Raw genomic sequence first — 23,524 nt, forward strand, 5'->3', positions numbered from 1 at the left:
CGATTCTTGGTCTGCTAGTTCATATGCCGGTTCTAATTTCTTGGCAATTTCATGGTCCAACTCATCTTCTATTTCATAGAAATCGAGTTACTTATTTAGTCATTTCATCCATTATGTATTTACATCACGATCTCTCTCGCGGTACGTTGCTAAGCTTGGTATGTTTGTTATGATATGATATCGTAAGACCATGGAAGAATTAGTATGAGGTAGTACTGAGAAGAACAGTGAATTGACCCGGATGTACGCTTGAGTGATGATCGGTGAATCACTGGCATAATAATAGGCGTACTCTGGTGCATGGTTACGTCGCATTACTGTTGTTCATAAATCCAGTCTGTAGTATCTATATTGATTTTTGCAGTTGAGCATACAATCATAACAAAAAAAAAACTGTACCTCTTTTTTCTTCAGTCTTGAAGAATGATACAATGCGACACGAAGGACATTCTTAGTATGGCGGAGAGTGCGATTCTGTGTCACTAGTTCTGTTGTCAATACAATCAAAACGCAAGGTACGTGGTATGGTTGCTATAATAGCTGGTTCATAACTGAGGATGGTAATATTAAACCTTTCCAATATTTGGTTTACGTCACGAGCTGGGTAGAGCAGGGAGGATAGGCCCCTAGGTATATTCCCACTCTATAGGTAATCCGAAAATACTTCTCACCCAGGTTGTTGTGACATGTCTTTCCATCCATGCTTTGCTACCCTACTACAATGAAGTATTATAAATTAAGGTGGTAAATACAGTTTTGAAATCAACTTATTTGTTTTGGTGTGGTAGGATAGTGTGTAATTGAGATGCATTATGTAAAACGAATTCATTGCTGTTGTAAAGGCAGAAGTGGACTGAAATTGTGTAAGTGTACCGTGGCAGATCCAGAAATTCAAAATAGAGTAGAACAGACTAGGGGCTTGCACAGATGGAACTGGGTCTTACCACTTCAGCCAACCATGGTTGGGGCTGAAATTTCTTTTTTCCCCTTCATTTTAACAATAATTTTGACAAATTTAGGGGGACCGGATTGGCGTCTCCCTTCGTCATCCGCCACCGAGTACCTCCATAGATTAAAACATCTTTCAATAATTTACAGGCGTGTTACTATTAAATCATTAAAGTTGCTGGTAGCAGAGGTATTGTATGTTATTTTGGCGAGGATCATTTTCTCTCGTCAATTGAAATATAATACAATATTGCAATATGTTTGCCGATCTATCAACACGGGGGAAGGTGTTTGCATATCAATACACATCTGAGACAATGGGCTTATTCGACTGGTTCATTTCGTTGAGTACGAATTTTCGTTGAGTATTATTTTCATTCAACTGGTTCGTTGACAACGAAAATTAACGTAACCTTAATGCGTTAATCAGCGTTAAGTTATGCACGTGACCAAAAAAAAAATACGGCCGATTGGTCTGTTTAGCAACAACATTTGCGTAAATATAACTTAGATTAAATTTCAGAAAATAAAAATTATAATATTTACCCACATTGAAGTCAAAAAATAATTGTAGGCTAACAGAATTCAAAAACGGGATGAGAACATTTTTGACGAAAAACCCATACTGCCACAATCCGAAGCAGCCTTGATTACGCAGCGTGTTTTGCGGTAACTATGCAGCCATTTTGTTTTGTCGAGTATTTACCAGTTTTCTATTCGACTGGTCTTCTTGTTAAGTAGGATTTACCACTGCTCAGGGCGTGGTTTAACGAAGAAATACAGGTGGTCTCCCTCCAATTAAAGACCACTTTTGGGACCAGGGTTTCTATGGGCTTTACAGCTTCGGTCTCTAATTAGAATAATAAATATTGTTAATATGGGACCACAGAAAAGTGGTATTTAATTGGAGGGGTCTTAAATTAAAGGGAGACCTGTATACAAATATTGTATTTGCCGGATTCGAGGGAAAACAATAATTTACTTTCGATTCCTCCCCCCCTGTCTCTTATACACATCTAGATGTGTATAAGAGACAGTTGTTAGCGCCAATGGGATGGGTTGAGTGATGATGTTGAAAAGGGGGAAATATGTCCTGGCAAAGTCGTGACGATACAGTCAGTGGCGTATCTATGGTGCGCATGTCCCCCATCCCCCCGCCCACACTGGAAATAAAAAAAATAACAACCAATTACGCTCAAGTACTGTAGTTAAATGTTTTTCTAAAGTTACTTAGTATTTTAACATATAAATTATTATTATTATTATTATTATTATTATTATTTATTCCGTCTTATTTTCAGCTTACACTTAATTCACAATGGGCAAGGGTGAAAGAAGAGGAAGGGCACGTGCCGGAAGACGTCATCATCGTAACCATCATCACCATCGTCGTCGTCGTCATCATCATCGCAGTGCGGTCAGAATCAACATGCCCCCAGCAGTACCAGGAATGGAAAAGGAGAGACGGGTTTATGTCCTTGCATTCATGCTGTCGATATTGTTCTGTGTTATGGGATTCAATATGACGATATCTGGCATTATTGGGAGTTCAGTATTATTATATGTTGGAATACCGCTCGTAATATTAGGGGCATTGTCGATTGTTTGGACGGTCAATCTTTACAAAAAACTTAAGCTGGCTGCTGAGGCATCGCGGACAGTTCCTACGATTCCGACTAATACGACAGTCGTGCAAGCTGGTTATAACCCACCGGCTGTTATTACGGGCGTAGGTGGACCGAACGTCATCACAGTCGGTCCAGCGACGGCCGAAGGTGGAATAAGCAACCGTACTATGTTTACTGTCTATGGCAATGGGCAGGGATATGCACTGTCGTCTTCGATGCCCGATGTTTCTGCCGGGAATGCGACCGGTTATTTTCCGACGGCGTCATCTGAACATCTATCTGCCGTCAGCGGTAGTAGTGGTGTGCCGTATCCGATGCACTATGCAGTTCATCCTCACAATGGGGTTGCCATGCCCACGCAATTCACAGGATCTTTGAATCAGATGCAAGTTATTTATTAATATAACTCTACACACATCAGATATCCAGGCCCTTCTGCTGTTTATGCCGACGCCCTAACCGGTTGGGCCACTGGGGTTTTGTTTGGAACTCGAATCCTAAATTCGTTCTGTAAATCAGTTGCATATTTAAAAGTTTTGAAATGGGGTTCCAGTGGGGTTTGGGCGCGCAGCTTTCTGGGGAGGGGACACGTACCTCTAGATAACATGTACCATGTAGCCCTATGTATTTTAAACTATAAATTGCTCTTTATTTTGTGTTTTAATAGGGATCCTCCAAGCTATACACAATATGGATCACAGAGCACCGCAGCACCTATGACGAGTCCATCTTCGCCAAACGACACGGCTGTTGAAATGGAACCGCCGCCACCCAGTTATGAAGATGCGGTTAAAGTGCAAAATAAGATCAAATGAGAATTTAAAGAACTATTTTAGGCTGTGACGCCGGCAATGGAAGAGGGGGTGGGGGCGGGGAAGTCTCCTGCCAGAAGATTGGTCTGTGTACTGGTCTGCCCCAGGTCCCGGCCACTTATGCTGCTGTCGGCAACATCAGGCTTTAGGCCCGTATTATAATGTCCTGTCGGGTCACTTGTCGGGCAAATTCTGGCACTACCACTGATTTTAGGCTTATAACTTGACCTTGGAAGCTAAGAGAAGTATGGCTCTGTGGTAAACGCAAAATGTGGACCAATTAAATCATCGGACGTATTGAGGGTTATTTTATACGCCATTAGGAAAGTCGCTTTAATCAACCTTTTCTCTTCCCACCCAATCGATACTAAGTAGTTACGAATAAGCCTACCATGTGCATATTCTGCAACATTAGGGAGATAATGATAATGACGTACAGTACACGTATTCGTTACCGTATCGTTTTCGTGAGGCTGCGAAACCTCCCCATTAATGTATAAACGTTTCCCCTGAGAGCTGTGCTTGGCTCCGAGGTTTTGGATTTGATGAACAAACTATCAAATCCCATAGAGGTTTTAATAATGTTTATAATAATATAATATAAGGAGACTTCTTAATCAAATGAGAATTTAAAGAACTATTTTAGGCTGTGACGCCGGCAATGGAAGAGGGGGGTGGGGGCGGGGAAGTCTAATGCCAGAAGATTGGTCTGTGTACTGGTCTGCCCCAGGTCCCGGCCACTTATGCTGCTGTCGGCAACATCAGGCTTTAGGCCCGTATTATAATGTCCTGTCGGGTCCCTTGTCGGGCAAATTCTGGCACTACCACTGATTTTAGGCTTATAACTTGACCTTGGAAGCTAAGAGAAGTATGGCTCTGTGGTAAACGCAAAATGTGGACCAATTAAATCATCGGACGTATTGAGGGTTATTTTATACGCCATTAGGAAAGTCGCTTTAATCAACCTTTTCTCTTCCCACCCAATCGATACTAAGTAGTTACGAATAAGCCTACCATGTGCATATTCTGCAACATTAGGGAGATAATGATAATGACGTACAGTACACGTATTCGTTACCGTATCGTTTTCGTGAGGCTGCGAAACCTCCCCATTAATGTATAAACGTTTCCCCTGAGAGCTGTGCTTGGCTCCGAGGTTTTGGATTTGATGAACAAACTATCAAATCCCATAGAGGTTTTAATAATGTTTATAATAATATAATAAATAAAATGTATATAATAAAATTAAGTCATAGACTCTGAAAGGTAACTTTTGTATTTCAATTACAGTATATAATAATACTTTATAAATTATGTATAACGCCCATTTCTCATGCTGTCTATATTCCCCTTTCTCTATTCCCCTGAGAGCTGTGCTTGGCTCCGAGGTTTTGGATTTGATGAACAAACTATCAAATCCCATAGAGGTTTTAATAATGTTTATAATAATATAATAAATAAAATGTATATAATAAAATTAAGTCATAGACTCTGAAAGGTAACTTTTGTATTTCAATTACAGTATATAATAATACTTTATAAATTATGTATAGCGCCCATTTCTCATGCTGTCTCTATTCCCCTTTCTCTATTCCCCTGAGAGCTGTGCTTGGCTCCGAGGTTTTGGATTTGATGAACAAACTATCAAATCCCATAGAGGTTTTAATAATGTTTATATTAATATAATAAATAAAATGTATATAATAAAATTAAGTCATAGACTCTGAAAGGTAACTTTTGTATTTCAATTACAGTGTATAATAATACTTTATGAATTATGTATAGCTCTGATTTTTTATGCTGTCTCTATTCCCCTTTCGTTTAAATCTCATTATATTAGCCACTTCCCTTATCTGACCTCTCTTTTTTACACTACCTCTCATTACCAATAGCCATCTGAAAGAGATATTACATGAAGCTTTAGAAAGGTTATATTTTTCAAAGTGTGTATTTTGCAGGCTGTAACTCAATTTGCATATCTTTAAGGTTGGGGTACGTCCCCACTAAGAAATCATTACGGAAATGATGTGTGGACTGAAGCCTATTTTCCACAGGCGAATTTATTCGTTCGAATGGGAAGCGTCGGTTCATTCACATTTCTATACCTTTTGCGAAGCGAAAAAATTCCCAACCAATCAGACCTCAGGAAGCGAAAAACTCAAGGAACAGAATTCGTTTAATAACCCCTTTTACACTGCAAGAAAAAAATTTTTTTTTTTTTTTTTTAATCAAAAATAGAAAGTTTGGCCGATTGAAATGTGGATGCGGTTGCGCATGAATCGACGCTTTTTCGATTCGCGCGAATAAATTCACCTAGTGGAAACCAGTCTTATTAGACGTTCCACCGTCTAATTATCCATATGTTTTTCAATCTATAGTATTTTGTCATTTTGCTGATAATATTTTGTGAAATGATGTAGCAGAAAATCAATAAATTATTTTTCTACAATTGATTACTATTGTTATTCTTTTCTTTTATTTTCTATCGGATTTTTGTTGAATCAGTGTCCAATTCCTACAATTAAACTAGACAATTGGGAAGTTCAGTATAATTTTTTCATATTATTTTATCATTTCGCTGATAATATTTTGTGAAATGATGTAACACAGAAAATCAGTAAATTGTTTTTCAACTATTGTTATTCTTTTTCGTTATTTTCTATCGAATTCCTACAGTTAAACTAGACAATTGGGAAGTAGCAATTTACAAATACGATAAGGAACGCAGATAGTTACGCTCAATTGTTCAGATACCAACGCGCACCACAAAAATGTGATTGTAGTATTGGCACTATGGATATAATAAAAAAGAAATGAAATTAATAGGCATCATAACAATATAATAAAATATATTATAAAAATTTAATTCAAGATAACGATATATTGATATTTAAAACGTCATCGCGTCTGAGGAAATTCGAAATGAAGTCAGTTGCTTAACCAGAAGTGGTAAAATTAGCTTCTATTTTGTTTAGTGGTGTCTCAGGTGGTACCACCTACACCAAAAACCGAGCGCGCCCCCACTGGAAATATTCGTCACTCGCCACTGAACGTTCGCAAGAAAAATCAGAGGTGGTTCAAATCAACACCTAACTCAACCCCACCCTGGGAGCACTGTCTCCTCCAGAAATAAAATTTAGTCTTTCGTTCTATAGGAGTTAATGTAGTGAAAAGTAGTTTTGTATAACAACCTTAATGGAAACAGTTTTTCCGAGTTAAAATACAGTATGTAAATCTAACTTTAATATTGATTATTAACTTTTTAATATTTATCTTAGATAAATAAATGTTTATGGGCTTTATATTTACCGGGATCAAGTCCTAAGAATTACGTGTTTTTTTAAATGTTTTTTTCTTTTATTAATTTAAGAATTATAGTTTAACATTGCCAAATTAGCACGTCCTTCAAGTTCACTCGTACAGATAGTGTAATGGTTAGCGCTGTAGGACTTTATGTTCGGGTAATCAGGTTCAACTCTCTTAGAACAACGGTGTTTTTTTTTTTTAATACTTCTTAAACACGTACACATAAGTATGCTTAAAAACTTACTAATCAACATGTACCAAAGAGAGTTCAATGTTCAGAGGCATGCGTTTCAAAGTTCTAGACACAGGTTCTAGACGCCGGCACCGCAAACGGACCCGGGCACTGGCAATCGGACAGGGCACGCCATACGTGATGGCAATCGGACAGGGCACGGTTATAGAGGTAAACCCTATAGCGGGTTAGGTTAGAAGATTAGTTAAGTTAAGTTAGGTTAGGTAGAGGTTAATTAGGTTACATGTAAGTTCGACGAAGGAAATACGGTAACAAGCGCGCGCGGACAGACAAACGCTGAATGGGACGGCACGACGCCGGCGCGTTTTTTTTTTTTTTTTTTTTTTTTTTTTTTTCTTCTTTCTTCTTCTCTCTTTCTTTTTTCTCTTAATTAGGATGGAGGTAAAAATACTTAAAGGTCGGCGAAGGACCTACCAGGAGCACTGACAGACATAAAATGGAGGGGACGGCTGGGGTTTTTTTTCCGGTTTTTTAAAATTGTAAATGTCAAGTTTTGTAAACTAATCACTTGACATAACTCTGGTTATAAGCCTTTTTTGCCGCACTTTGCTCACTTGTAGTTTATTAGGATAAAGCTTTTTGGGTACTTTCACCCCGGAGAGTTTCAAATTTAACGATCCCGTTAGCTAGCTAGTTTGGAGATTATCATGAATAGATCCATCTAACCAGGATCTAACACACACAAAAACATAGAACGCTCTATAAATTAGATAAAAGCCAACACGAGTGTCGCACAACCCGGCACGGGACCATTCACTAACAATCAATACAAAGAACAAACTTACACTGTCGCTAGGAAACATCACGCTTTATTACTGCTTTCAATACAATAGAGACATTTACAACTTCCGGGTTGTCGTTCCATTATAGTGAAGGTGCTGAAAAATATAGTACAGGTATACGTTTGTGTGGACGTTGCCTTGTTGGTATAATATCAGTGTAGGCCTACACGGGGCAGGCTACAAACTGATTTCATCGGCTGTGCACTACATTGCGTGGCCTAATAGGCCTAAGAAGGTAAGAGTGTTTATTGATTTATTAACCATTAGGAAGAATAGGCCTACTAGACTTTGATTTCTCAGAGACTCCCTAGACTGGTACAACTGGCGTATACCTAACTACCTGATCTATATAATTAGTCGCCTAACCATGGTATGTACATTAAATTGCAATTAAAATTAAGATCAATATATATTAGCAATAGGCCTATACCGTAGTAATACCTTCATACATAGAATTAGCCTTGTCTGTTTTAGCCCTTTTTAGGGCGTTTCGTCAACTAAACGGAATCAGGAAAAACTTTTATTTTCTTTATTCAGTGATGTACAATGTAATTTCCCAAATAATGATTGCTATTTTATTGTATGCTTGACACTATAGGCGGGATTGAATCTATGATGATTAACATTTTTTTCATTCTATGATTTCCGGGTTAACTCTATTAACTTGTTTCAATGACTAAAAGGACACTTCCAAACTCGTAATAAAGCTTAATTACTGTACATATAATGTTTTTAGTCATGTTGGTGATGTTGAACGACAAAAAAGGACCTAAATCTGTGAAATTTCAGTTAACTATCAGATCAATGGACTTCTTCTCTTCATGCACAAAATGCTATAACTTTGAGGTTACGATTTTTATCAAAATCACGACAGTGAAAACAACTCCATGTAATTCCTAACGCTCCTTTGCATTCCCAGCAAGATAGTCACGGTAGAAAGAGTATACAATTATTTATTTTTTGGGCTCATTGCAGAAAATGTATTTCTATAACTATTATGACGTCACTAACAGAAACCTACAGTAAACCACGGGTCACTAACGTTTTTGTCATGTACTGTATTACTGTTAGATGGCCCAGAATAGATGGAAAATGTATTCTAATAAGATATGCCTATTGATAGTAAACATGTCATTACTTCTTAGTAGGGATTGTTAATCGCTACCGTACCCTATTCAACTAAAAATGACCAAAACCATAACGATGCTAAAATGCAAGAAATCACGAAATATTAAAAAACAAATAATATTACAGTATTTTAATTATCGTTACGGACAGCTTTATTTGCCACTTTCTAGCCAACATTCATTTTCCTCACAGATTCCGAACACATGGGCGATGATTAGTTACTGCTCAGGATGGGCCTTCTACAAGAGCACTATACAACAACAATTCCCCTCTACAAAATTAAAGGTAAGAACACTAACTGACATTCCACAATTACCCCTCTTGAAGCAGGTGTTCAATCACAGCTACCCAAGTGCGTATCACTTAGCAGTTTCCATGGAAGTTTGGACTACAATTGACAAGTGCATAATCTGTCTCTTATACACATCTAGATGTGTATAAGAGATAGATTTTTCAGTGGGATTGAGCACTGTTTCACAAAAAATTGAGATATGAAATGTTTATATATATATATATATATATATATATATATATATATATATTCTGTTTTTTGTCTTATGCTTAATTACTTCACGTTTGTATCTCGTTTTGTTGGGGACCCCTTCTGAAACAAGCCTACCAGATAAAGGGTTATCCTTTGTTATTAATTTTGTCTTATTGTTAATGTTCTGCTTTTAGGTTCTGTAATGATTTCTGGATTTTGTAATTTGTAAGTTTATTCTGTGTTGTTTTTTTAAATGGATAACAGTAACTATTATACTATATTATACTAATGAACGAATGAATGAACGACGAATGAATAAATAAATCAGTCTATAATATTTTATGTACTTGAACATGATCGTCTTAGCTACGGCCACAGTGGAACTGAAGTTCCAATCCTCCATGGTTCAATAAACGAGAAAGGAAAGATGGGTGACTGTCATTAACGTAAATAATTAATCTAAAAGTACATATAGGCTTAGTCCCTCGTTAAAAGATTAAAGTTGTATTATAGAAATTACCTCGTAAAACCTATTGTATCACATAGGTAGGTTTTTGGTAAGATTTCTTTAGTTAACGTCTGGCCTCCGGTAGCATTATTATTAACACATCGATCATGTTTCACAAATCACCTACTGTACTATTATTCGGATCGATAACAAGGTAAAGTTTTATCTTCAGTACTACGTGACGAGAACAGAGATACATGATTGGTTACACTATGGATACACCAGGAGGCACAGGTTAAGTTTATAGAAACCGAAGGAGATGGTTTACTTTGGGAAGCCGACGATAGCAAAGGAGATTAATGTACGAGGCCCCTATGTCCCACGAAAGATGGTGGACTGCAACGAAGAAATTATGAAGTAGTACCAAAGTAGCTAGGCTACTAACTCTACCACGAATGAAGATCGAAATGGTGAAAAGTTAGGCACTGAAGGCTAATAAACGACGACTCAACAATCCTGTACTCAGATAGAATGAAAAAATCAATCAATAGACAGTTGAGTTATATTTTGTCAGTTAAACTGGATGAACAACCATAAAAATTCCAACTTTAAATGAATATTGAGGACGGCAGGCAAGAAGAGATCCGCTTCCAAAAAAGGGTAGAAAAGTAAGTGGAATGGTCAACACAATTTAATGATTGTTTAACATATGCTTATTCTCAAGGCTACTATAAAGAATTATTTTGTAAAAGAAGGTGTATGTTCGGTTTTACGGATTATACGCAGGGGCTACAGCCTAAGGACTGCAACACAGTACCTCTGTATACAGTTCTGTTGGATTGACTTAGGACCTGTTCGTTTGAAGGTCAGACGTCTGGACGCAAACGTGAACTAGCACGTCAACTAGTCTATTGATTTCACGAACCGAAGTCTCGTACCTGAGTCTCGTATATCTAGAAATACAAACACACCTGTTCAGCGTTAAACGTGTGTACTCTCCGTGACGTCATAGTGAACAGTTCTTGTGTTATATTAACTCAGGAAGTCATTTTCAAACAGATTAATGAAGCTTTTCATTACCTGACTAATTTTTCCGTTCCACCGATTACTTGCCAGTCCACTGGTTCGTGATGGAACAAGAGTAGACAGGATAGGCTTAGCTACAAACAGCAACAGTCTCAGCAGTAAGATCGACATACGCATTCTTAAAAAAAGGCACACACAGACTAACTGGTATACGTGTATACGATTAACAACTTTAGTAAACAGGCTTGCGCATACATTGAATACACCGAGAAAAAGAGATGGCATCTAAATTAGACGATTACATTACCGATAGCAAGAAAGTTGAGGACAATTCGCCAGCACCAGCCTCGGCGATGTCTTTGCAGGTTGGAGATCTACCAAACGAAGATAAAGAGAATAGTGAAAATGTCAAAGGTAGTCACTTCTTCCGCATAATTGATATTATTTTGTGAATATTATTATTTCATTCGTGGTCTAGGTAATTTTTTTTAAATAGTTTTCGTGTAAAACTGTGTTCTCGATTTTTGGTTAACATTATAGGCGTATTAGATTTGATCACTGATTACAAAGTATGATGAATAATTTTGTTAAATTAAACGTGTTTTTATAGCGGTATTCTGTCGTTGTTTATTATCTTACAGTGTTCTTGATTTTTAAAAAAAATTTTAATGGACGGTTTGATCGTTCTGTAATTAAGTCAATGAGGTTATAGGTGTGACGTAAATACATATTTGACTTTTACTGATGAAACTTTGATTTTGGTTTTCGTCTAAGTTACAAGAACACTTTGTTAACCCATTCGACGGTTTCTCGAATATGCAATTAAAGTTTGTAATATTTGTTGAATAAATTAACTCGTCTTCCCAGGTTCCATGTTATCTTTTTTGAACTACAATTCGATTATTGCTTGTAAGTTATCAACAATGTCATGCAGTACAGTAGGTACTACTACGGTAGACGTAGCACTATGCGTAGCAGGGTAGGCCCTACTTCTTCCTGGTGTGTGCAAAGAGTCTCGTCCGAACGCAGATAAATTTGATTTTATTTTTCTTTCTAGCCGTTGAAGAATGCAGACAGTTACTACAGAACCACAGGGTAGCTCTAGTGAGCAATGTCTTACCAAATGAGATGCTTCGGCATCTGCAACGTAACATGGTCTTCGACAGTGACACTGCGCAGAGGATTCGACGCGGCGGTAAAGGGATTCCGGTGGAGGCTAACAACTTAATTTTAAATGAGTTGCTCACTAGGGGGCAGCGTGAGTTCGATGTTTTCACTAGAGGGCTGATTGTGATGAACTTAAATCTATTAGCTGACTTACTTCAGAAAAAACACTTCTCAAGTAAGTATTTAATATATAGAGAAGTTAGTGGTGCATAAAGCCTGCTTTCCTTTACTACACTCTCGCTACAGTGTTTTCAATGCAATGTAATGCGTAGCAGTCCCCGACGCAATCGGGAAGGCTCCCTGATGATTCGACCGACCAATCAGCATCACCTAAATCTGTGGGGATAGCGGGTAGCGATTTTATGGAAACCACAGTTAACTAATAGGGCCTATCCTTAAGTCTATCATTCTATTTGAAACTAATCACTAGTCGTGGGTTTACATTTAAAAATTACACTAATCTATAGGTCTAGAATATACACAGGGCCTAATATTATAGAGTTTTGTATTTTTAGAGACAGAAAAGTAGCGAATGCTTATTTTTTGTACATCATTACTGTGCTCGAGATGGACGAGATGGTTTAAGGTCACTTTGAAATGTTTGTGATGTGATTCTACAAGGGACCATACCGCTAAGTTTCGATATTGTTGCTAATGTTCACAAAAATATAGCGTAAATGTACGTAAACACGTGCGTTTGTGATGCACGTGTTTATGGGACAAGCGCGTATTCTTAGCGATGGTATGATAGGTCAGTTTTTACGGCTGATTAGCACTCCAGAAAGGTCCAAAAGTATATATTATGTCTGAATCTCATTGATATAGACGGACTGCTTTAACAGAACTGTTCTACAATACGGTACAATAATTTTATTCAAAACAGAATGTGGTTGTGGTAATATCTGAATCGCCAGTGAAATTAATATTTAAATACCTAAGATATAAATAAATATACCTTATAAATTTACATATTTTGACAAAATAAATACTTTGGCTCATTTCCTCTACAATAGATATTATGCATATCATTGAACCGGCGTCAAAGATGTTAGGCCATCACTGGAAGAGACTAGCACTCGAGTTGGGCGTGGCTAATAGTATACCAAAAGTTGAAGCTAAGTATGTTAGAGTTCGGGAACAGGCGTTATTTTGCCTGCTATTATGGGAAAAAACAGCGGGTGCATCGGCGACTGGAAGGAGACTACTTGAGGCTTTAGAGGCATGCGACATGAAAAGGGCAGTAGGTGAGTGAAACCCAAATACACGACTGGCCATGCAAAATGTTCTTTTTAAGTTATAGTTGTGTGCAAATAGACCTTTCCGGTGAATGCTAATTATACTGACTTGCCAACCAGAACGAAGACAGGAAATACGCGCATGTCCCATGGACTCACGTTTCTGTACTTCAAAGGCGTAGTTTTCGATTTTAATAGTAAATAGCAAAATAAATTCTCAGTTTTCAGGCAATGCAATTTTTACCGAATGTATGATGGTTAGTTTTCATCAATGTGTTGTGATGTTGCAAATTATTGAATTACTTATATTTGTAGCTTACGTGAGAAAGGTCGTGGATCCGAAAGGTGGAAAGAAGAAAAAAGGAAAGAAATGTAAGTTGTCACACAATACAACATTCATCATAACCAATCATTGACTTTAGGGGGAAAAAACTATCAATGCAATATTCGTGTTGGCTAAAAAGTTTGTCAAGACAAAAATACGGTCTGGGTTCAAGACCGAGTCCGGGTGTGGGTCCGAGGTCATGGGACAGATGGGCATAAGTTCAATTGCCAGACCCCCATCAGAAACTCACAATTAGGCCTACTTACAACATGTATGCACTTTTATTCCACAGCTGGAAAGAAGAAAGCGAAGAAAAAGTAGATCACAGATGCAAATCAACTTAGATTTGGTTTACAAACAGGAACAGAAGCGTATCATCGGAGGAAGGGAGTGATGGGGGAAGGAGTGGAAGAATGCAATCGAAGTGGGGACGATAACTGGGATACGCTTATTGGTGAAATTGATGTGATATAAGGTGGTATTTAACTACTTGAGTAAGCAAAACTTTGGTGGTGTAAACAGATACGGTAACAAAAATGGTGCTCTTACTTATGATGACCAATCTCCCTAACGTACAGGCTGGAGCCTCGACAACATAACATCTAGCCATGAATTTATAATAAGTACGCACGCACAAAATCTGCTTTAGCGCATTCAAAGATTATTATAATAATGCGCCATTTTATAGGCCTAATGTGGATTATTGAGAAGGGGATTGTGGATGATGAGACCGTATACAACAGCAGGTGGTATGACGTCATTGGGTAATTATCCAAGACTGCCCAAGATTATGATGATTTATTGTTATATCGCGCGATTGCTGGAATCAATATATATATATTTTTATTTTCCCTCGTTAATTTTGGGGTAGTTCACTATCATTTCCGGCAATCAGGTTGAAGTTCTAATTTATTTATCCTTAAAGGGATTTATTTTTATTGTAAAATGGTTTTGTTAATGATGCAGTAAACGATCTGTGACGTCATGTACGCGTGCATGTCATTCGCACACAAAACGAGGGTATAAAATTAGATACCTCCATGCACTCACTAATCGTTTATGAATTACACATTCAAGTAAAGTTCAAGTAAGTTAATGTGCTTTTTATACTACGCTTTGTACGAAAATAACATTGCTAATAAACTGAAAAAGTATGATTACGAGTTGTATCTAATATGTATGGTTATAATATGCTACAAAGGAGAACGCTAATTGTTGACGAATACAATTTACAAAAGGGCCTACATTAACGTGATATTGTGTTATCATATTCCTCACGGACGTGACGGTCCCGAAGCAAAGCACATAAAGCTAAATTTAAACAACAGAGGCCGAAATTCCGGTTTTAAATCGATAAATTGATAACAATATGAATGAAAGAACTTTTGAAGACCTAGGCATAGGCCTATACATCCATACTTACAAAACAATAACATTCGTAGCCTCGAATGGTGTCGTTTGAGGATCGGACGCTTGTGGATTAGTAGCTTTTTGTCGAAAGAGTGGCATTTTATCGCTATAATCGATTAACCTAGTACACTTCACCCTCTTACGACCCAAAGAAAACCTCGATCAAAGGTTTTACTGTTAGACATAGGCTAAATGTACACCTCTATACCGTATTTTAGGGGCCAAATAATCTGTAGGTCTATAACTTTTTAGTGTTCGAATATTCTTTTCCAAGTTGTAATGTTTATAAATAAAACTAGACTGATTGATTTATGACCACTAGATTGACAAAGCTTAATATGTATTCAGAGTTTATTTTCCTCTAAAAACCCAACCAATCGACCACTTCGTGTGCAGAAACTTCACTGACATGCATTGCCCCCCCCCCCCCACAAAGAAAGCCCGTTCTCGTCCCATGACTCGTAAATGCCCTGCTGTATCAAGACTTATTGTTACGTATTACGATTGCAAACGCAATGTGTTTTATATACGGGTAAATTATGATTCAACAGGGAAACGTAATGAGTAATATACGAGTAAATTTTTTGTCAACAAGTCTTAATTAAAGCAATGTGTATTTCAGTACTCGAAAAGAGTGTCTTTCCCGAGTTAATGTTTCACTCTTTTAAAAGAATTAATCAATTTTTAGTGAAAATTTCTGAAATCGAAGACGTTTTCTTCGATAAAAATCACTCTGGATAGAGTGAAATTTCACTCTTATAAATCTATTTACTGCAAGTGATCACTGAGGACTCTTTTGCATTCCGGCGCATTGCATTTTTGCAGTCCGACGCGATTCATCGTCGGGGACAGTCTTAAGCCGTCGTGAGAAATATTAAACATGTTTAATATTCTACGATGCGACTTCCCCCGACGCAAACCATCGCGTCTGCGTTTAACTCACACACAGACCCGACGCGAACACAAATCGCGTCGAGCTGCGTCGTACGACGCTGTCCTGAGTTGGCCTTTAGTGAGGATCCTCTACTGATTTACTCGATATTGTTTACTTATTTTATATAAAAATACAGCAGGCAAAATGTCAATGTGTTCTCTGTCAATTGTTATTTATAAAAAGAGCCTTTGAACACCCATCAACTAGCTTACGTTATTGGTCAATGGAACTATAATCACTACACAGGATGCGAAATCAAACGAGGTGCGACACATTTCGTTTCATAATTTTTAATATAACCATGTTTGCTATGGTATAATAGTTATCTTTTCAAATGAAATACTTTTCATTTGCAACAAAAAAATGTACATACTGTAATATGGACATTGAAGGTTTATTGGTTGTAGTAAAATCAGGGGAAAACACAAACAATTTCAAAACAATTTAGTGATTTAGAGGCTTTTTACTATGTATTCTTCAAATGAATTTACTCGTAATTTACGGGTCTATGTAAAGAACACAGAAAAAACGTATTGCCTGTTAATCGGTGGGAAAACGTACATAGAGGGGCGGATCCAGAGGAAGGGGGGGGGGGAAACGTAATGGGGATTAGTCACCAACCAAAAAATAAATAAATAAATAAATACAAGAGAGAAAAGAAAAGAAAGGAGAAAGAAGGGAGCACGGTACTCAAAAACAAGCTAATTTTACTAATACCAATGTCTATGTTCAAGCATTTCTAAACAAAAATCCCAAAACACTACAACCCCACCCTTCTGTTTACTGCTTCGCACGATGCATAACCTTTACCCAAATTTTTCTCTTGATCCTTCCCTGAAAAATACAGTACCAACTGCAGACAGCGCAATTTCTGCCTGCAATGTTCCCACAAACTGTCTGTAATCAGTGTTGTAGAAAGCAATTCAACAAATACAATTCAGTTTTTTTTATCTTTCAAGTTCATTAGCTTCAAAATTTGGATTTAGTTTTAGAGCTGTCATTTCAAAATACCGCCCTCTATCTTCATATGAACTTGTGTGAAGAAAAAACCTTTGACAGGATCAGTCATTACAGTGTTAATTAATTTGTATTAATTTTAAAAAAACCAATTAATATTTCATACACTTTATTATATGTTTACTTAAACTGCAATAATATATAGAAATTTCATTAACAAATACATAATCAATTAACCAAACTAATTTAGAAAAACATAAATGCGAATTTCAGAGCTAGTAACAAAATAAAGTTTATTTAAATTGCATGTTATAAATTGAAAAAAAAAACATTAACATTAATATTTATCTATAATTTTCTGATGGTATTCAGCAAATCAATGCTCTTGCTGAGTTGCTTATATAAATCCAGGGGTCGTAAGTCCTTGAAATTAGGATGGACTCTCGCACTCCTGCAGGCAAGAAAAAAATAACCCATAATTTCATTATATTTGCATGTTTACTTTACTATCAATTGTCTGACAGAACTCAGTGCTCATGTGTTTCACCATGCGCATCGATATCCTAATAAGTTTCAGTCGCTCTACAGACTGCGCGGAGGCTAAGTTGTGTACGCTTCTTAAATTTTACCTGTAAAAGGCATTGTGTAATTCAACATCAATAAAATACCGAATATGTTGTGAAAACAAAGTACCTTTGAGAAAATGTTTATCCCCATTAGGATTTGAATACCGGTACATGGTATGTTTTTAGGAGATGCTCAATTTTAATGGAACTGTCGATTTAACAGATGTGGAGAGCTATACTTCTATTTTCTCAAATAATCCAGGAATAAGTTATGTTGTATACAATTTTTGCAAACTGTAACATACAAACAAATCAACTGACTCAGTCCCACCCAATGTGATGAGCATACTCATAGTTAGCAGTCAGAATTCTTATCTTTTAAACTTCATAAATATCCAATAAGGTGAAGAAAATGGGGATAAATATGCCATACTTCAAGAAAAGACCCTACAGACATCAGATTACCAAGCAGGACCTTGACTACAACCCCCAAGGAAGAAAAAAACCAGGGCAGTCCACTCTACCCAACATGACCAAAAAAAGATTAAGATATCCCAGGCAAAGGCTGCGGACAGAGGCGAGTGAGTTGGAGACTCATAGTGGATGCCCTATTCTCCCCAGGTGGCCAAGAGGATCCAGTAAGTAACCAACCAACCTTCATAAGGAGATTTGCGTTATATAAAATATTACACAAAATGTGTACAAACCTAAAAATTTTCCTATTGAAATCACTGTTTTCTTCACGTGTAAATTTTAGCCTTGCTAAAGGTCGCACATTGAAGATACCTGCGATAGTTGATAAACAAGCTCTGCCTCAATAGAATACCTATATATCCACGCTAAATATCTCAAAATGTTGCAAGCATCTACGATAGCTGTTTCTTTTACTCTAATATACATGAAAAATGCTTGCTAATCTTAGACGTATGCGTCTTCACACGGACGTGGTGTACCAGGGCATGTTCGCTACATAGTTCCGAGCACACGCCCCATATAACATTTTGTATTATCATTCATCCTAAAAGTGATGAGACACTCGTATTTACTACGAATAAAATGACATTACAACGAATGTAATAAAATAGTGCGGGAAGATTTCTCACTGTAGCAGAAAATACACGTCTATGCCTCTAGGCATACTGAAGCTCCATCGATGGACACATAACACTGATGAATTATAGTATTTGACACATTTCACCAGCCTGGATTTTACTGGGCCTAGAGCATCCCAGTTTCTAAAATTTATATAGGCCTACTGCAACAGGTTGTCACTTGCTCCCTGCTACCAATGATGGCATATCATCATCTTCCCTGATTCCCATACTCTGCAGAAACACATTATACATTTGAAGGTCAAAAGAATGATAAATAAACCATATTCATAAAAATAATGTTAATTCTTTCTTTATAAAAATCCAATATCCACTAATTCAAATTAGTTTTACTAAGTAAACAAATAAAATAAATAATGAAAACAATGAAAGTTAAATTACAAGACAAATCAATAAAAAAACATTACAGGAATTCAAAATGATGATCATAATAGTGAAATTAAATTAAAGAATTTTGCATTGTATGTGTTTATAAATGTTTCAATAAACTTGATTTTTAATGTGGACATTTGAGTGATATTTGCAATAGAATTTGGTAACTTATAATAATAATAATAATAATAATAATAATAATAATAATAATAATTATATTCATAATTAACTTAACTGCAACAGCAATCATTGAACAGATTGGATAATACTACATATTATTATTATTTTTATTATTATTATTAAAATATTATAAATGGAATAAAATATAAAATACACAAAAATGCATTAAAATGCATCATAAAGATATGATAAAAATATGTACAAAAAAAAAAATTCTTCTTTACATTCTTATGTTACCAGATCTGGACAAAACATCACACTTAATATCGGCATTTCAAATATTTCTAACCTCGTTAAGACTGGCTTATGTACCTCATTTTCATAGTATACTGTTATAAACGTAAGCCTGTGGAGTACATACCTTTTGGACAAACTGTGGGTTTGTTGTTATCTCTTGCTCCATCTCCTTGAGTTTGGCATCAAGCTGAATACATTTCCTCATCTTCAATACAAACAATGAATTGTACAATTAGAAGTCTAGTGGGTGAAAGTAGTTGTGGTAGTGTTTGTTTGATGGGGTGTGGGTGGTGGAGTACAAAAGCATAGCAGTTGCTACACCAGCCTTGAAGTATGTAAGCTCAGGCCTAGTTCAGACTACTGTAGGTGGATAAACCAGGCTCAACTCACCGGGTTTATATACCTGCCAATCTGAACTAGGTGGCTTATCTCAAGCCGGGGCTGCCTTCTTATAACTAGGCCTGGCGTGCCACCGTGTTTAACTTTTCTAAGCCGGGGGTCTTGCATTAACTTCGGGTAACAAAATGACCAATCAGCATTCAATTACGTACGCTGTGATGGAGCAATGTTTTGAAACACATTTCCTGGTTACGGTTCATTATTATGCAAATTCTCTCGCCAATCCCGCTCGTCTGAACGCCCGGCAAAATCAAGCCGGGCTCAACGTTGAGCCGGGCTTAACTCAAGCCTAGCTTATCTCCAAGTCTGAACGTAGCCTTAGTATGGCCTCCTGTGTTTCACAAGGATAAAAATACTTGAAAAAGTCCAACATAGGAAAACTCATTTACTTCCAAGTTCAAACGAAGAACAGCATGGTAAACGTTTGCAAATTTTTCTCCCACGGTGGTTTATTTATTTACACTGAAGGTGTAACCAGTCCCTTGGGTCGGACCTGCCTCTCGGACTTGATGGACCCCTGTCGGAAATATATGAAGCCACTCTGGGCGGTTGTCCTGATTCTCGACTACCTACCTCCTCGTCCATGAGCATCAGCATTCTTGGGTTGTCATATTTTTCTGGGTTGTCTTTGAATCGTACCATTCCATCTTTCTTGTTGATTGATGCGAAAATGTCACCATCATCTATCTGCAAAGCCCATTTAGAAATAATTAACAGCAAAAAATATAAAGGTGAAGAAATATGAATACAAATAAACATAGTCCATTAAATCTTCCTCATAATGACATACAAAACAATTTTCTAATCAATAAAATAGCACACAAACAATTTTGAACATGAACAAAATATGACCAATCATCCTCATTTTAGAAATGCAGTCAAAAGATTGTTAAAGGCATTCTACAATTACCAAACATTATTTCTATTAATTCATAGTGTTACTACATATAATATTTTTAGAGAGTTGCACTGATTAATAAATAATAATTATTAATTAAATAAATAATTATTGAAAACTAATTAGGAAACTGAATTATCATGTAATCAGTTATTGCAAGATATATATATATATGTGTGTATATAGCATTATTTATCCAATTATTTTTATAGATTTTTATTTTTATTTTGTCAATTTTATATAATATTCTATACTAGTCTCTGTTTCCCCCATCACGTGGAGAGCTACCTAGAGTTTAACTTATTTTACATTTTGGCGATCCCGCCGCCCTCTATGGGGAAAACATGAGACTACTATTTTACAAGTTTCAATGTAAGTCTTCTTGTACATATTTATAAACAAGGCAAGATAAACAAAACAAAATGAATATAAAAAAGCTTAAATAGAATTCAGTGTTAAAAATTACACATATATAATAATAACGATTTTTAAAGCGCAAACGTCACAGTCGCAGTGTCAAAACAACAGGTAGAGAACAAACAGGAATCACAAAAAACCAAGTGTAAACATGTTTATTTTTTTGGTAAATTTTATTATTAAAAATAAAAATGGCAGCACAAGAAATGTTGTAAATGGAACTCACCATGTCAAGTACATACTTCTCAGCTTCTTGGGCACTTGATAAGTGACATCTTCTGGCAATGTCACTCAATGACAACGTGAGGAATGTCTGCCAAAATAAAAAAAAAACATGTACTGTCTAAGGTCAATAATAATGGTTAACTAGTGTAGGTGCCTTACTTGATATTAACAAGTAGAGAGTGTAAGTCCTAACTATGTTTGTTTCTTGGGTAAGTATATTAGTATGGATTACATTTTTCATCACATTTATTCAATTTTTCATATAAAAAACAGCCGTCTACATTAAAAGACATCTCCCTATTCTATATTTAGAGAAAAAATAAAACATTTATAAATGAACAGAAAATGAATTTAAAAATATCAAAATTATAACTTAATTTAGCAAGGACATCATTCTGTCTGTTAAAATTAAAACATCATGAGCTCTTCATCCTGTGATTGGCTCTAGAGCAGCATAGATAAATTTGTAAGAATGTTCAGTACATGTACCTATAATCCATAATGATCTGCCACTAAAACATAAATAGCTATCTAATTCAATCACTAAGCATTGACCTGGTTAATTGGTGCTCTAAAATGGACGGTTCTATTTTCTTCAGAGGGGTGCTCATTAATTATTAGAAAAAAAAGAATAGTTCATACCTTTGTTAACCTTTGTATATTCTTCCTGTACATGGAGGCAACAACCTGCTTCACCAGGCCAGTGTTTTGATCCTATTGAGAAAAATATGTCCACACAATCAAATTTTCTTTCAACAAGAAAATGTTGTATGCCCATATATAGTGATGATTTGCCTATATATGGTCATGACGTGATGTAATCACGACCATATTTAGGCATGTCACATGCTTTTATCAAATGAAATGTGGTAGTCTGGACAGGGTTTAAGGCTGCATTCAAACAATAAGCCAATTGACATAGACTTATGCTGTGTGTATGCTTGTTTATGTTGACTGACCTTGACATGGGCATATGCAGTTGAAACCACAAATTGGCTTATTGCTTATTATTATAGTATTGTACCCACTACTTCCACAGTAAGTTCAGATGTTTAATATTAACATTATATTACCACTACAGTTGAACTTGCCTAAGAATCCAAAATGCCATTGAAAAATTGTTTGACTTAGATAAAATTTGACTTACAGATTGTTTATTAATGGAAAAAACACAACAATTTGGCATGTAAAATAAGCTTAGGCAAGTTTAACTGTATATTATTAATGTTAATTATATTGTTTGATGGTATAAAATGGAAAACGTACGCTTGTAAACTGCTCTGTGTGTTTGGCTACGACTGTTTGTACGTCAGCTGGATTCATGCTCACATACGAATTGGCTAGGTCATGGTAAGCCTGGCTCAGTGGCTACAATGATAAAATAAAGAAGTTTATTTTACACAATAGTGAAGAAATGTTAGAGACATTGAAAAGAAACGAACATCTTGCAACCACATATTGGAAAGGATCTACAAAATCTTGGTAAACTGTACACCACCATCAGATTTTTGTCTGTAAGACAAGTAAAAGTGTTTGATCAGAATATAATTACATCATTTTCCAACTAGCAAAGAAAAAAACACGTTTGTTGATCATCCACCCTATGATCATCTGATATATTTTTGCTTTATGTTCCATGTATTAGATCATTCCCTGCATACATCATCTCCAAAAATTCTAAATTAATATAAAATTCTGGTACACATCAGCAACTGCCTCCCAGCAATCAGTGCACATTGTCTCCAGCTTACCTTGATGAACCTATTAACGACACCTGAGGTGTATTTGGGTAACATAAGTAGCTTGCCGTGGTGGATCAAACACACCAGAATGTACTTCTTATATGCCTCCAACATTATATGGCTGACAGCCATTGCAGGTACAGTGATTGCCTAGAAAAAGAGTAAATTTTACTTTATATCAAAGATACTAGAAATACAAGATAGAGTTCTCCACACAAAAAAAGTGTTCCACCGTGTTCCACTGAAATGCATGGAACAATAAGTGGCAAAGACAAGCCAAACCAGTCACTTGTCGCAAATCATGTTTCAGAGAAAATGGCCAAAACATGCTGGAATGTCAAATTTTTAAAAATCTATTTTATTGCACTAAACTAACCTTTATATATCTATACATCATTCTATGCTGTTATTTTCCTCATTTTCAATGTTAAAACAACACTTTTTAAGGATTTAAAGATAGTTTGTACATGAAAAATGCCTGAAATCATAAACTTTGAAGGCTGATTTCTCATATATTGTTCTTTAAACAGCTG

The 23,524-nt window shown here is 36.3% G+C and overlaps 3 protein-coding genes across 7 annotated transcripts in view; 2 read left to right on the plus strand and 1 right to left on the minus strand.

Annotated features, from left to right (window-relative positions):
* The first annotated feature begins 270 nt into the window (after positions 1–270).
* Positions 271–5,841, plus strand: LOC117109738. Of its 3 annotated transcripts, XR_004445582.1 has the most exons (5): positions 271–515; positions 2,250–2,961; positions 3,244–3,382; positions 3,994–4,544; positions 4,777–5,841. XR_004445582.1 is itself a non-coding variant. In XM_033252146.1 (4 exons), the coding sequence occupies exons 2-4, from the start codon at positions 2,267–2,269 to the stop codon at positions 4,003–4,005; spliced, it is 846 nt and encodes a 281-aa protein (XP_033108037.1). In that variant the 5' UTR covers positions 271–560; positions 2,250–2,266; the 3' UTR covers positions 4,006–5,841. The 3 variants fall into 3 exon arrangements, 2 of the variants coding, with proteins under 2 accessions (XP_033108037.1, XP_033108036.1); XM_033252146.1 differs by having other exon boundaries at positions 271–560; positions 3,994–5,841; XM_033252145.1 differs by having other exon boundaries at positions 3,994–5,841.
* A 1,914-nt stretch (positions 5,842–7,755) lies between these two features.
* LOC117109728 lies at positions 7,756–14,699 on the plus strand. 3 transcript variants are annotated; one of them, XM_033252117.1, is made up of 7 exons: positions 9,072–9,142; positions 9,536–9,566; positions 10,022–11,229; positions 11,873–12,157; positions 12,996–13,226; positions 13,533–13,589; positions 13,835–14,699. In XM_033252117.1, exons 3-7 carry the CDS (start codon positions 11,094–11,096, stop codon positions 13,861–13,863), a joined length of 738 nt encoding a protein of 245 aa, XP_033108008.1. In that variant the 5' UTR covers positions 9,072–9,142; positions 9,536–9,566; positions 10,022–11,093; the 3' UTR covers positions 13,864–14,699. The 3 variants fall into 3 exon arrangements, with proteins under 3 accessions (XP_033108010.1, XP_033108009.1, XP_033108008.1); XM_033252119.1 differs by lacking the exons at positions 9,536–9,566; positions 10,022–11,229 and adding an exon at positions 7,756–7,964 and having other exon boundaries at positions 9,050–9,142; XM_033252118.1 differs by lacking the exon at positions 9,536–9,566 and having other exon boundaries at positions 9,050–9,142.
* A 1,461-nt stretch (positions 14,700–16,160) lies between these two features.
* LOC117109727 (COP9 signalosome complex subunit 3-like) overlaps positions 16,161–23,524 on the minus strand; it is an 11,515-nt gene continuing 4,151 nt past the window's right edge. The window contains exons 7-13 of the mRNA XM_033252116.1: positions 23,001–23,141; positions 22,516–22,617; positions 21,892–21,963; positions 21,251–21,337; positions 20,283–20,396; positions 19,435–19,515; positions 16,161–18,734 (exon numbers count right to left, since the gene is read on the minus strand). Of these exons, the coding sequence (XP_033108007.1) occupies positions 18,678–18,734; positions 19,435–19,515; positions 20,283–20,396; positions 21,251–21,337; positions 21,892–21,963; positions 22,516–22,617; positions 23,001–23,141 (654 nt within the window). The 3' untranslated portion in view covers positions 16,161–18,677. The remainder of the gene's footprint in view (positions 18,735–19,434; positions 19,516–20,282; positions 20,397–21,250; positions 21,338–21,891; positions 21,964–22,515; positions 22,618–23,000; positions 23,142–23,524) is intronic.

This window comes from Anneissia japonica, unplaced genomic scaffold, assembly GCF_011630105.1.
Source record: "Anneissia japonica isolate Jap-2015-1 unplaced genomic scaffold, ASM1163010v1 scaffold3782_len1007564_cov172, whole genome shotgun sequence".
Lineage (NCBI taxonomy): Eukaryota > Metazoa > Echinodermata > Crinoidea > Comatulida > Comatulidae > Anneissia > Anneissia japonica.

What these genes read in the sequence shown, in the direction of transcription:
- LOC117109728 (XM_033252118.1), top strand. Translation starts at nt 11,094, where the DNA reads ATGGCATCTAAATTAGACGATTACATTACCGATAGCAAGAAAGTTGAG. An exon ending in GAATAGTGAAAATGTCAAAG is followed by an intron (nt 11,230 to 11,872) that starts GTAGTCACTTCT and finishes TTTTCTTTCTAG; the next exon opens with CCGTTGAAGAATGCAGACAG. An exon ending in TCAGAAAAAACACTTCTCAA is followed by an intron (nt 12,158 to 12,995) that starts GTAAGTATTTAA and finishes CCTCTACAATAG; the next exon opens with ATATTATGCATATCATTGAA.
- LOC117109738 (XM_033252146.1), top strand. Translation starts at nt 2,267, where the DNA reads ATGGGCAAGGGTGAAAGAAGAGGAAGGGCACGTGCCGGAAGACGTCAT. An exon ending in ACAGGATCTTTGAATCAGAT is followed by an intron (nt 2,962 to 3,243) that starts GCAAGTTATTTA and finishes GTGTTTTAATAG; the next exon opens with GGATCCTCCAAGCTATACAC.